This window comes from Lolium perenne, chromosome 3 (genome assembly GCF_019359855.2).
Source record: "Lolium perenne isolate Kyuss_39 chromosome 3, Kyuss_2.0, whole genome shotgun sequence".
In the NCBI taxonomy this organism is placed as follows: Eukaryota; Viridiplantae; Streptophyta; class Magnoliopsida; order Poales; family Poaceae; genus Lolium; species Lolium perenne.
This window is the reverse complement of record NC_067246.2, coordinates 277,916,347-277,930,780: the sequence shown is the minus strand read 5'-3', so window position 1 is coordinate 277,930,780 and position 14,434 is coordinate 277,916,347. Positions and strand designations below refer to the sequence as shown.

The 14,434-nt window shown below is 46.6% G+C and overlaps 1 protein-coding gene across 1 annotated transcript; it reads right to left on the bottom strand.

The window, feature by feature from the left end:
* Positions 1-8,248: 8,248 nt before the first annotated feature.
* Positions 8,249-8,949, bottom strand: LOC127338694 (uncharacterized). The gene has a single exon (XM_051364714.2). The coding sequence runs from the start codon at positions 8,821-8,823 to the stop codon at positions 8,401-8,403; it is 423 nt and encodes a 140-aa protein (XP_051220674.1). The 5' UTR covers positions 8,824-8,949; the 3' UTR covers positions 8,249-8,400.
* Positions 8,950-14,434: the final 5,485 nt, after the last annotated feature.

The window sequence follows — 14,434 nt, the reverse complement described above, 5'->3', positions numbered from 1 at the left end:
CCGTTCTCCACGCCGGTGCTGTTTGTGCGCAAGTCGGATGGCACGTGGCGTTTCTGCATCGACTACCGCGCCCTCAACGCCCTCATGCTCAAGGACAAGTTCCCGATCCCGGTGGTCGATGAGTTGTTTGACGAGCTCCACGGGGCGCGGTTCTTCACCAAGCTCGACCTCCGCTCAGGCTATCATCAGGTGCGCATGCACCCGGAGGACATCGCCAAGACGGTGTTCCGGACACACCATGGCCACTTCGAGTTCGTGGTGATGCCTTTTGGCCTCACCAACGCGCCCGCGACGTTCCAGGCCCTGATGAACGACGTACTTCGCCCATACTTACGCCGTTTTGTGCTGGTTTTTTTCGATGATATTTTGATCTATAGCACATCATGGGCGGAGCACCTGCAGCATATCGCCATCGTCTTCAACGAGCTTCGAGCGCATCGACTTCACCTTAAGCGCTCGAAGTGCTCGTTTGCGACGACCTCGGTTGCCTATCTCGGTCACGTCATCTCCGCCGACGGGGTGGCGATGGATGCGGACAAGGTGGCGGCCGTAGCCGCCTGGCCGACGCCGCGTTCACCACGCGCCCTACGCGGGTTCCTGGGCCTCGCCGGCTACTACCGGAAGTTCATCCGAGATTTTGGCCTCATCGCCTCGCCACTCACGCGCCTGCTGCGGCACGAGGCCTTCGCTTGCGATGACGAGGCTACCGCTGCTTTCGAGGCCCTCAAGGGGGCCCTGACGACGGGCCCCGTCCTCCAGATGCCGGACTTCGACAAGCCGTTCATCGTCGACTCCGACGCCTCTGGGGCGGGGTTCGGCGCCGTCCTTCACCAGGGCGATGGGCCGCTCGCCTACTTCAGCCGGCCGTTTGCTGCACGCCACCTCAAGCTTGCGGCGTACGAGCAGGAACTCATTGGCTTGGTTCAGGCCGTCCGCCACTGGTGTCCCTACCTATGGGGGGCGCTCGTTCCGCGTACGTACGGACCATTACAGCCTTAAGTTCCTCTTGGACCAGCGGCTGTCGACGGTGCCCCAGCACCAGTGGATCAGCAAGCTGTTTGGCTTCGACTTCATGGTGGAGTATCGTCCGGGCGCCTCAACACGGTGGCCGATGCCTTGTCCCGCCGCAACGCTGATCCCGACGCTGCTGAGGGAGTCTCGGACGGACGCCTGCTATGCATCCGCTCGGGGCCCTCCTTCGCCCTCTTCGACTGCATCCGCCAGGCGACTGTGTCCGCACCGGACGCCCAGCTTCTGCGGCAGCAGCTCGACACGGGCGAGCTGGACGACCCCTGGCGCTTCATCGATGGCCTTCTCCTCCACGGGCGCCGCGTGTTCTCTCCCGACCACGAGGACCTCCGCCATCAGGTGCTGCTCTTGGCGCATTCCGCGGGTCATGAGGGTGTCCAGAAGACCCTCCACCGTCTGCGCGCGGACTTCTACATCCCTGGCGATCGGGCCATGGTCCAGGATTGGGTGCGTTCGTGAGACGTGCCAGCGCAACAAGATGGAGACTTTGCGCCCAGCTGGTGTCTTGCAGCCGCTTGACGTTCCTTCGCAGGTGTGGGCCGACATCTCCATGGACTTCATCGAGGGCCTTCCGAAGGTGGGCGGCAAGTCTGTCATCCTCACGGTGGTTGACCGCTTCTCCAAGTACGCCCACTTCATCGCGCTTGGCCATCCCTACACGGCATCGTCCGTGGCCCGCGCCTTCTTCGACGGTATCGTCCGCCTACACGGGTTTCCCTCGTCCATCGTCTGTGACCAGGATCCGGTGTTCACGGGGCACGTGTGACGGGACCTCTTCCGCATGGTCGGGGTCCAACTCCGGTTCAGCACGGCGTTCCACCCTCAGACGGACGGCCAGTCCGAGGTGGTCAATAAGGTGATCGCCATGTATTTGCGTTGTGTTACAGGTGATCGTCCTCGCGCTTGGGTGGATTGGCTTGCATGGGCGGAGTACTGCTACAACACCTCCTACCACTCCGCCATGCGCGCTACGCCATTCAAGGTGGTCTACGGTTGGCCACCACCACCTATTCTGCCGGTGGACCCGGCGACGGCGCGGATGGAGGCAGCTGGCGAGCTCATCCGCGCCCGCGATGAGATGCTGGCCGAGGTGCGGCAGCGTCTTGTCCAGGCTCAACAGGTCGCCAAGCACTACTATGACGGGCGTCACCGCGAGGTTGAGTACGCGGTGGGTGACTGGGTGTGGCTTCGCCTGTTGCACCGCTCTCACCAGTCCCTCGACCCGAGTGCCAAGCGCAAACTTGGTCCGCGCTATGCGGGGCCCTTCGTCATCGTCGAGCGGATTGGGACCTTGGCGTACCGACTTCAGTTGCCTGAGGGAGCCCGCATTCATGACGTCTTCCACGTGGGACTGCTGAAGCCCTATCGCGGTGCTCCGCCGGTGGCCACTCCACCACTCCCGCCGACGACAGAGGGTCGTCTGCTGCCCAGCCCAGCCAAGGTGCTCCGCGCTCAGCTACGTCATGATGTTTGGCACTTGTTGGTGCAGTGGGAGGGCCTTTCCGAGGAAGAGGCGACTTGGGAACCACGCGAGGCGTTCCAGCAGCATTACCCAGACTACCAGCTCGAGGACGAGCTGTTTGCGCAGGCGGGGAGAGATGTTATGACCGGCCTGGTCTACCGCCGGAGGGGGCCCACTGGCCCAACCGGCCAGGCTTAGTTAGGGGCTTAGCCCAGTTAGCAGATTAGGGTTTTGCAGTTTCTCTTATAAATACAAGTTGTAATAGACAATATCAATCAAGCAATAAACAATCTTTTGTTGCCGACTCCCTCAGGAGTCGGAGTCCCAAACCCTAGCCGCCTCCCTGCGTGTGCGCCGCCTCTCCCCCACGCCGCGCGACGGCGCCCTGCCGCCGGCGCCCTCGCCTCCGCTCGCAGGCCATCCCCTCCTTCCCCTACAATCTCCGCCCAAGACCTGGTAGACGCGCTGGTTCTACCAGTATGTTTCCACTAAGATAGTTTCCCGTTCAACTCTTGGCCTATGAACGGTATTTCAGTCATTCTCTTTAGAAGAGATTTGCAAGCGCCAAACGATTCAAAAATCAAAAGACTCCGAAAATCCATTTGCATGGAGTTCCTTCATGCGTTCCTTTCTAACATGACCTAAATGGCGGTTCCACTAATAGGTGGAATTCAAATAATTTGCCTTATGACATTTTAGCGTCAGTGTTATGCATGTGTGTTTCACCATTAACATTTATAACTTATCCATCGTATATGGAGTACGGTCATAACTTTGAACAACTCATTGTTTTTATTTGACCAGAGCTAAATAAAAATTATTAAGTTCTTTATTATATATCTGAAGGGCTAGGTAGAATGCCAACGACGAACATAATAACACTTTATTTTGTCCAGACGTGCATTATTACCACATTCCTTATCAGTCACTTAGTCCATTGTATTCTTGTATTGCGTTGTGTTGTATGACATCTCATACCAACCAATATGGTACTTATACCCAAGAATTCCATTGTGTGACCAATCAAAGAATACATTCATAACATGTATATCATCTATATACACCTGAGCTAGACTTTCTAGTCTTTTCTTTCTTTCTGCCAAAATCCTTTTGTAGTTTCTCTTTCGACTTTCCTCATATTTCTGAAAACACTTCAACATCAATAACTTCTAGGCTTGTTGGTCAAATACTAATAACCTTGAGGTTCGCACTTTGAAGTTGATCATCACATGACAAGTGTTCCGGATTTCACTATTAGTAACTTTTTAATGTAATGAACAATTTCACTCATAATTTTACCCATCAAATCATGACAACTTCATGATGAAGCTACAATGGCTTAAATGGATATGCGAATAATGTTAGTGCCCAACTAGTTGGAGGATCGGGACGCCTAGCGTTTATGAGTTTATGTAGTCTCACTAAATTATATTCTATTATCTTGTAATAAGGTCTTAGATATCACATATATCTCATACCTTTCTTATTTCTGAAAAACAAACTTTTCAGCTCCTTACTTTTCAAACGGATGTGAACATCAAGTTTTACAGAGACAGGATAATTTTAGATACTAATTGAAACCATTGCTTTTCGAATCAGCAATTTGAGGATTACCAAAAGTTTGCTATAAGACTTAATCATTTCTTGATTCCTTAACAATACAGTACCAGTCCGTAAAGTTACTTATCAGATTTAACAGTATTTCTATCTCAATTACAAGCCTAGCGTAAAGTAGAAAAATGGATGCCAATTCTACAAAATTTAATTCAAATAAAATTTAGACTTTGTTCAGGATAAATTAGAGTTTACTATTAATTATTAAATTAACTAGGTGAACTCCCACTCAAAACAACATCCCTCGTATTGTCTTAGTGATCACACGAACCAAATCCACTACACCAAGTCCGATCTACACGAGAAAAGATGTAGCTTCAATGGTAAACACTCAAAGTGTTTATCATATCATTCATATGACTCATGCTCTACCTTTCGGTATCCCATGTTCCGAGACCATGTCTGTACATGCTAGGCTCGTCAAGGCAACCTTAGTATCCGCGTGTGCAAAACTTGCTTGCACCCGTTGTATGCACATGTAGAATCTATCACACCCGATCATCACGTGATGCTTCGAAACGACAAGTCTTAGCAACGGTGCATAATAAGGATGAACACTTTATTATCTTGATATTTAGTGAGAGGGATCATCTTATAATGCTACCGTCGCGATCTAAGCAATACAAGATGCATAAAAGGATTAACATCACATGCAATTCATATGTGATATGATATGACCCTTTAGTCTTTGCGCCTTTGATCTTCATCTCCAAAGCACGAACATGATCTCCATCATCAACGGGCATGATCTCCATCATCGTCGGCGTAGCGTCAAGGTCAATGGCGCCGTCTTCATGGTTGTTCTCCCATGTAGCAATTATTACAACTACTTTGAAATAATACCTCAACATGAAATATAAAGACAACCATAAGGCTCCTACCGATTGCCACAATACAATAATGATCATCTCATACATATTCATCATCATATCATGGCCATATCACATCACCAAACCCTGCAAAAATAAGTTAGACGCCTCTAATTTGGTTTGCATATTTTACGTGTTTAGGGTTTTCAAGTGAGATCCAATCTACCTACGAACATGAACCACAACGGTGATACTAGTGTTGTCAATAGAAAGAGTAGATTGAATCTTCACTATGGTGGGAGAGACAGACACCCGCAAAGTCACTTATGCAATACAAGTTACTTTGTATAGTTTGAATGTTCTACTGTCTATGCTTTTTTCTAAATATGTTGCAAATCTAAAAATAGATCGCCCCGTTGGGAGCACACTCAGATGCAAACGGACGCGCGGACAAAATATGTCCGTGGGGCACGCAAACGGACGCTCGCGACCACTTTTGGGCGTCCGATATGCGTCGCCCCGTTGGAGATGCCCTCATTGCAACGGCAAGGGCCAAAGAGGTGGAGTTGAAGGAGAAGGAAATTGAGCTGAAACGGCAAGCCGCGGACAACATGATCATGAACGCCGACTTGACCACCATAAATGAGGTGAAGAGAACTTGGTTCGAGAAGATGCAGAAGGGAATCCTCGAGCGCACAAATTGAGTTCAAACTATGGCACATTTCGTTTCTTGACCATGCTGCATTTTATTTGATATTATTCTATATTATTTATTATTATTTTATATTTTTAGATATTATTTATAAATATGTGTGGCTAAATGGCCTATTTTCAAAAGAAATAGGTTAAATGGGCAAAGGGTGGTCGCTGCGTTGGGCGCAGCGTGTGTTCCAAATGAACAAGCGGACGTGGGACGCTATTCGTGTGTCCGCGCGACCACCCAAACTACTTAAAACGGACGGCTCAACGCTTGGAGATGCCCTTAATGCAAGTTGGAGACATGAAACGTCAAAAGCAGAAAGTTTGGCCCGTCTTCCGTGGTGTGCAAGGCACATGCGCCACCTCGTTCTGTTTTCTTCTGACACGGACTACACTTAGCTCTGCAAGGGGGATTGACCCAGCCGCTGGCAATCACATATCTGGAATAGTTGGAATCGTTTCGTTCGATTTCTTCTTTTGGCAATTGATATGAATATGGTCATCGCGAATGCTATGTTGTGTCTCTTAAGTTTACGGGACTTGATAGGAAAAGCTTCTTATTAATTTGTTACGTGTGGCATGGAATCAGTTGCCCGTCGAACTGAAGGTGTTGCCTCTAATCTCACACCATGTTGTTTTCCTCTAACCAGCTTTTCACAGTTCAGACACGTCTCAAATGGTTGGTCAGAAGATTTATCGCTCGGGCACTTGAGCATGCTTTCCGCTGCACCTTTTTTTTCGTGAACTTGTAGAGGACGAAATGTACAAACCATCGGTGGCGTACAGATTACTCGACTAGAGCTTCCGCCTCTCTTTTTTTTGCCTGACTACAGTGTTTGTACGAAGAGGTACCCTGCTGCAGTGCTGCCTCAGTAGCTATCGTAAGAAAAAAAAATGATATCTTAACTTAAAGAAAAAGATCTTGTCTCCCGTAAATTTCCTCGACCATGGGGCAGTATAAAGTATTTCGAGAAAAAAAATTGATCAACAAAATATGATATATATATCACAAAATTTATACTACTGGAAACTTTTTTTTGGATATGAATCCAATGGTATAATTTATATGGCATATATCTTATATTTTATTAACTAAATTTGCAGTCAATTTTTTTTTCTCGAAATGCGTAATTACGCAGTAAACCAGTATGGAGGGAGTACTTACAAATCAGTTGCAGCTGCGAAAAATGCTTCGATATGTGCTAGTCATGAATTGTAACATCGGTTAAAACTAAGAGAAATATACCGTCGGATTATTTCGTTATTCGTACTCAAGTCATCAGTTCCAACATGAGTTACAACTATGAATGAGAAAGAAGTTAATTGCGAGTCGACTCATAATAGTCATTTCGTGTTGTATTTTTTTTTTTTGGAAAGTCAATTAAGCTGCTAAAGCATTTGATAGAAAACTAACATGTTTTATTGCGGGTAGACGACTAGCATGTTGATACCAAGGCGACGGGTTCAAAGGTTCTTTCGATGGCTCATGTAGCATGTACCAACTCTTTGTGATTCATGAACTGTTATGTAAGACATGCTTTAATAATATAATCAAATGTTGTATGCATCCATTGATGTGGATGCCAGAGTTTTCCATTTCCATAGAAATTTAAGTTGCTAAAACATCCTATAAAAAGAATAAAGGAGGTGTGCATAATGGTGATGGCCATGAAGTGTCGGCTGGCGACCTTCCCCCCGCTCTCCTTTCGACATGTTAGACGTTTTCTCAACGAGGTGGCGCACATTCCTGCTAGAATTTGTGATGTTTGTAGCCTAGGCTTCATTTATGATTTTGCACCGGATTGTATCCGGAAGACTCTTTATATTAATTCTACCTGGTCAATAAAGTGCTGTGTTCTTTTATAAAAAAACAAAAGATGTAGTGTATTCCATGGCCTCCTTCATGTGGCATTCATCATCAAATAGTCACTTTGGTGACTTCTTCAAGCCTAAAAACTATGGCCTTCATCATCATGCTCATAAGTTGGATGGTTTGAAAGAAGCAAAAAAAAATTGAGTGTACAACAACAAATCTGCTCCACCACCAATTCTACTTCCATCCATTACTACCTTCATCCTAAAGCTTAAGATTTTTTTTTTGAAAAGTCAAATCAAGTAAAGTTTGACTAAACTTTTAGAACAATCTATCAACAAATATAATATTTTGTAGATACCATACGAAATATATTTTATTATTTATTTAATGATATTAATTTTGTATTTTGCATGTTAATAATTTTTGTAAAATCTAAGTTAAACTTTACATAGTTTGACTTTTTAAAATAATACAAGTCTTTAGCTTTCGGATGGAGGTGGTAAAACGGAGCTTAGGCTTTGGTTCGCCGCGGGAGCAAAGCATTTGGGTCGTGTAATTTTGGGAGAGAAATCCTTTTTATTGTTCTTGAACTTTGAAACTTATCATATCATGACACTCATTCTTAACTAATGGATGGAGGCAAATCTTTTGCTAACACGTTTTAAAAAATAGTGATTGCTCATAGTGCGATTCAAAATTAACAGCACGATCTCCGGAATTTGAAAATATCACAGAAAGCTTATGTCGATGGCAGCGCTCGGATAAGGTGACGAATATTGACAAGCACAAACGTAAAAACGAGAGATTTCAGAGCACGCAAAGAGCAAAGAAGCAGGCTGCCGTACGTATGATTTTCCACAAGCACATGAGATCAGATGCGCACATAGATGAAAGGCCAAAATGGGGAGAAATTACAAGGGAGGACGCTAGCATCCGCGCACACAGGGTGTAGATCGAACCACAAAACAGTACTACCGGTACTTCCTGGACGAGGAGTTCATGAACCTGATGCATTCCTCCACCGCCTCGCTCTTGTGGGAGTCGTCGACGACGACCACCGGACCGGACTGCCGCCTGCTGCTGTTCCTTGCCGGCGTGCATTCCGGCGAGCGCGAAGCGGCACTGGAACCGGGAGAACCTGCTTTTCTGCTCGGCGCCGACCGGAACGCCGTGACGACGCTCACCTTCGCGCGCCGGCAGAGCCTCGCGGCAGTCCACCGCGCGCTCCTCAGGAGGCGGCAGCCGCCGCGCGCTTGCCTCGGCGTGTCCCGGCCGGACGACTGCGCCGTCCGGCCGTGGTGGTCGGACCTGCTCGCTTGGCGGGAGAACATGGGGTTGCCGCCGCTGGTGGTGATCTCCGGGCTGATTCTCGTGCACTCGCTGCCCTTCCTCATGGGTTGTCGTGAGATGATGCCTTGCCTAGCTAGCCGAAGATGGCGGGTTGTTCAGTGTCTACTACGTATCTGCCCAGGGTGGCCTAGGCTCGGCTGGTTTTATACGGGGCAGGCAGGGTATCGCTCTGCTCAAAGGAAAAGCAGACCGGTACTCCAAGTTTGTGACAAGAGCATGAAAGGCACAGCGCGGGTAAAGAAAAAGAGGTAAGCTAGTGAAAGAAAAGTTTGGTCCAATTGACCACCAAAATGGCAGTACTAGATCACGCAACTCGATGAGAAGTGTACGCATCAGCTCTTCCAAATCGTTGAGTATGACCACCGGCGGAACCGCCGAGGCTAGCTTGCAGCTTTAACGGAGAGGAAACATGAGAGAGAGGGAGAGAGATGTGTGTGGGGCGCACCGGCGCAGTATATTCTTGTTGTCTAGCGAGGACGACGGTGGTGGTGGCCGGATCGTCGGAGGATATCTGGCGTGGAAGCGGGCGATGCAAGCAAGCAGAGTTTTTGACAAAAGAGACCACCTGCGCGAGTGAATTGTCAAAAAGGACCACCTTCGAAAATTATTGTCAAAAAAGACCACATACGTCGTGGCGGCACGCGTGCCAGGTGACACGTGTCACCTGCCGCCACAGGCGGAGGCGGCAGGGCCTGCCGCCGTTGCCCATGGCGGCATGTCCACAATGATCAATGAACAGTGCACATTAGCTATAAAATTTGTTGAATTTGTCTTTTTTGCTGAGCCCAAAATACAACGTATTTTACAGTGAATTTTTGCACGATTGTAGTGCATAGAGTTAGCTACATGTAGGTATTTTTTTTGAATTTTTGGAGATATTTTTTAAAAAATTAAAACGGGCTACTATTCATAGATCAGGACAATGTGGACATGCCGCCGTTGGCTGTGGCGGCAGGCCCTGCCGCCTCCGGCTGTGGCGGCAGGCGACACGTGTCGCTTGGCACGCGTGCCGCCATGACGCAGGTGGTCCTTTTTGACAATAATTTTCGGAGGTGGTCCTTTTTGACAATTCACTCGCGCAGGTGGTCTCTTTCGTCAAAAACTCAAGCAAGCAAGCAGATCTCGCAGAGGTGCCCTGAATGGGGAGAGAAAAGGGAAAGGGCGAAAAGGACGTGGTCGACGCAACGATGGAACATTGGACTGGGCGGCTCTTTTGAGGCCCGGCAGGCCGGACCCCCGGCTCGGCGAAAGACGCCGCCGCGCAACAGCGGGAGCGCGAACACAAGACGACGGCGCGCGCGGCTGGGGGAACATGGAATTGACAGGACGAGGCGGCCGGAACACACTCTGCGGTGCTCTCCGCGAGCGACAGGGTGGGGGCCGGGGCGGCGTGCGCGCCGTTCGAGGCACGGCGACATGGGACGCGACGTGTGTGGCCGTGGCATGGCCGCCGCGGGCACCAATCATTGCGCAACGTTTTCCTGGGGAAACGGGACGCTGCATGCATCGCCGCCGATCGATGGGCAGGCAGGCAGGGCGGGCCTGCCGTGTCTGTGTGCGAGCTTGAGCAGACAGATCGCTGCAGAGCTGCAGTACGGCGGCGTGCCGGCAGCTCCTCTGGCTCTGCATGCACTCGTCTTTTGCTTTCTTCCTTTCTCCCTCCCTTCGTCTTCGTATTCATCGCTTCTTCGGATACCGATTGTTCCGGCTGAGTTGTCTTGGTACAGGTTTCATGGTGTGACGGGTCGCCCTTGGAGAATGGGAGGTGTGGTTTTTCTTGTCGTTTGGAGAATCTCATCCCTACGCTTTGACTGGACTGGACTGGACCGGGCGCCGTTGCCCGATGAATTCATGTTTGTATGATTGCTCCCTTGTGAAATTGGAAAGACTGCATGTGTATTTCTTGGGAAACGGCATGACTGTTTTTTGAACGAATCTGGGAATGTCGATACAGAACAAGCCACCCACCAACTCTTTTCCAAGCATGCACCAGCACAGTGGGAGTGGCAGGGTCTCAATCGACCGAAAAATCGGTAACAATTCATGTTTGAGTTCCCCACATTTCTTGAGAAAAATACAACGTATATCGAAAATTGGCTGGTAATGAAAAATTCTTAGAGAACATCCAACTCATTTTGAAAAGAAAAGGCAAATTGTGAATTGCACATCTTTTTTAGAGAAGTGCAACTTGTAGCATAAAACTGACTATAGTTGCAAATACCAAATGTGCAACTCATGTGGAAAACGGATTGCTAGTTGCATTTTTTTGTGAGAAAAAACGCAACCTATATCAATAAGGCTTAGTTTGGTAGCAAAGTATTTTAAAAGCTAAAGTATTCAAATACTGAAGTATTTTATCGTGTAGGCAGTAGATACTTCGGTTTTGACATTTCGCAGTATTCTAAAGTATTGTGAATACTTTGTACCTGTTTGGTTACTGCTAATTTATGAAGCAATGGGCATGATTTTCCTTCCAAGCATCTTTAAGCGCCTCACATGGTTCACTTTCCAAGCTTCAAAATTACTAAGAATGATTTTCATTTCTTCCATTAGGTTGGTCTTGTGAGATTTATCCTAATTGTTTTTTTAGCGTTGGGCAACTGCCGCATAGTCCATCAATTTGTTTTTTTTTATTTATACCATGTTGGAGAGAATATTCAAATGTCGTTCAGCAAGCTAGCATTTCAGCGATAGCATGAAAGCAGCTAGCAGCAACGAGGTGGAGAAGTTCCTTTTTCTTCCAATTATGTGATTATCGTGGAATTTATTTTAGCATGACATGTTAGATGTTTTTGCGAGCTTACCAATTATCTGAGTATCGTGAATAGTTTCAAATAGCTGAGAGTGTTTATTGCGCCATTAAAAGTTTCATGCATTGTTTTTAGTATAGAAAGCATTTTATAGTGCCCCAGCAAATGTTTCAATTGGGTCGACTTCGCGCATGCTTGCACCATGTTGTGACTATCAAATAGTCAATTTTGCCTCTATGATCATTTAGTTTTTAACTTGTGATATCATTTTATGGTTTGATAAATTCGTTTTGTCGCTATGCATGCTTATGGCCATTATTGCTCTCTTAGACGGTCGCATCCAATCTTTTTACTAGCCTCCATGTTTACTGAGTATGTGCTCTACTCGTGCATCCAACCACCATAAACCAAGTTGTTCCAGGTGTATCCACCATATCTACCTATTTTGTGGTATTTCATTGCCACTCCGCAAGTGTTTACTTATGTGCTACCTTTAAAATTTCAAATCACTATCCGTTTTGTGTAACTTTTTGCTCATGGTAAATTGTGATTTTAATTATTATAACGCTTGTTGTGACGGTAACCATGCTGATATGAGGACGCCTTCATCATATCCTTTTGTTGATTATCATGTGAGTTAATATGCATACTCATCTTGGCTGAAGTAAATGTGGTAAATTTTCCATGAGTTGCTTTATACATAATTGTTAGAAAAGAACATTGGGCCGCTAACGAAAGCCATGCTTACATGGTGGAAGTTTCAGCTGGACTAAAACGCCTCAATCTCATGCGAGATAATGATGACCCACAAGTATAGGGGGTGTATCGTAGTACTTTCGATAAATAAGAGGGTCGAACCCAACGAGGAGCAGAAGGTGTTGACAAGCAGTTTCGATGAAGGATTCACTGTAAATGCTCACAGACAAGTATTCAGGGGGTTTTGATATAGCAGATAAATAGAGTACAAGTAAGTAAAATGCGAGAGTAATAATTGCAGCAAGTGGCCCAATCCTTTTTAGCACAAAGGACAAGCCGGTTTGTTTACTTATGATGACCAAACGTTCTTGAGGACACACGGGAATTTAGTCTAGTGCTTTCGCTTCATATAGTTGATTAATCTTCATTGTTTTGATAAGTGTTGTGTGGGTGAACCTATGCTAATGCACCGCCCTTCCTAGGACTAATACATACTTGTGATTATACCCCTTGCAAGCATCCGCAAATACAAGAAAGTAATTAAGATAAATCTAACCACAGCCTTAAACTCTGAGATCCTGCTATCCCTCCTGCATCGATATACCAACGGGGGTTCAGGTTGCTGTCACTCCGGCAACCCCACAATTAGCAAACGAATACAAGATGTATTCCCCTAGGCCCATAAAGGTGAAGTATCATGTAGTCGACGTTCACATGACACCACTAGAAGAATAACACCACAACTTAAATATCAAACCATTAAATATTACTCAACATAGTTCACTACTAACATTTAGACTTCACCCATGTCCTCAAGAACTAAACGAACTACTCACGAGACATCATATGGAACATGATCAGAGGTGATATGATGATGAATAACAATCTGAACATAAACCTTGGTTCAATGGTTTCACTCAATAGCATCAATAACAAGGAGTAATCAACACTGGGAGAGTTTCCCCTATGAAATAATCAAGATTCAACCCTAGATGTTACAGCGGTGACGAGGTGCAGCGGTGGAGATGACGGTGACGGTGGTGGAGATGATGGTGATGATGATCCCAATGAAGTCCAGCTCGATGACGGTGACGATGATGACGATTTCCCCCTCCGGGAGGGAATTTCCCCGGCGGATTTCAGCCTGCCGGAGAGCTCTTTTCTCTCTTGTGTTTTCCGCCCCGCAGAGGCGGCTGTGTCTATTCGCGATTCTCTCCAGTATCTTAGGTTTTCGGGTAGATGAAGTACGCGAAAGAGAGATGGCCGAAGGGGGTGTGGGCCCCCTCCCCACAAGGCGGCGCGGCCAGGGTGGAGCCCGCACCGGCCTATGGGGGGCCCATGGCGGCCCTCCTCGGTCCCTCCTTTTGGCTGGCTCCTTCTTCTGGAGAAATAAGACTTTCGGTGTATTCTCCGTCAATTGTTGATCTTCAGAAATATCGTATTCTGACGGTGCTTTTTCCAGCAGAATCCTGACTCCGGTGAGTAATTCTCCAATAATCATGAAACATGCAAAATAGGTGAAATAACATAAGTATCATCTCTAAATATGAAATATATCAATGAATAATAGTAGATTATGATATAAAATAGTGATGCAAAATGGACGTATCAACTCCCCCAAGCTTAGACTTCGCTTGTCCCCAAGCGAAACTGAACTGAGTAAACAAGACCACATGTTTATGGAGTGAAGAGTCGATAAATAAAATACGGACAAGAAGCATCACATTAATTCACACAAGACATTCCAGTGAACAACTTCCTCGCATAATTCAACTTGAAACAAGTAGAGGGAAATCACAAATAAAGGTGCATAGGGAATCATAATTGGTGATGGAAAACTTCGTTCTTGGTCAACGAACAATTAACAGATTGTACTTTATCTGTCGAGCAGAGCTCTTATATTAAAGCTTATATGGCAAAACTTGCATACTCAATCATAATAATCTCCTCATAATCATTGGTAACCTTCAAAGCTATATTCATTCGGATAAAACTTGTACTAAACAAGGAAGAATAAAAGGCATGATTAAGTAGATCACAATATAAATGGTTGGATCACAACAACTCAATTGCTTGCTTAAGATAGAGGGAAATAGGTTTACTGATGATACGTCTCCGACGTATCGATAATTTCTTATGTTCCATGCCACATTATTGATGATATCTACATGTTTTATGCACACTTTATGTCATATTTATGCATTTTCTG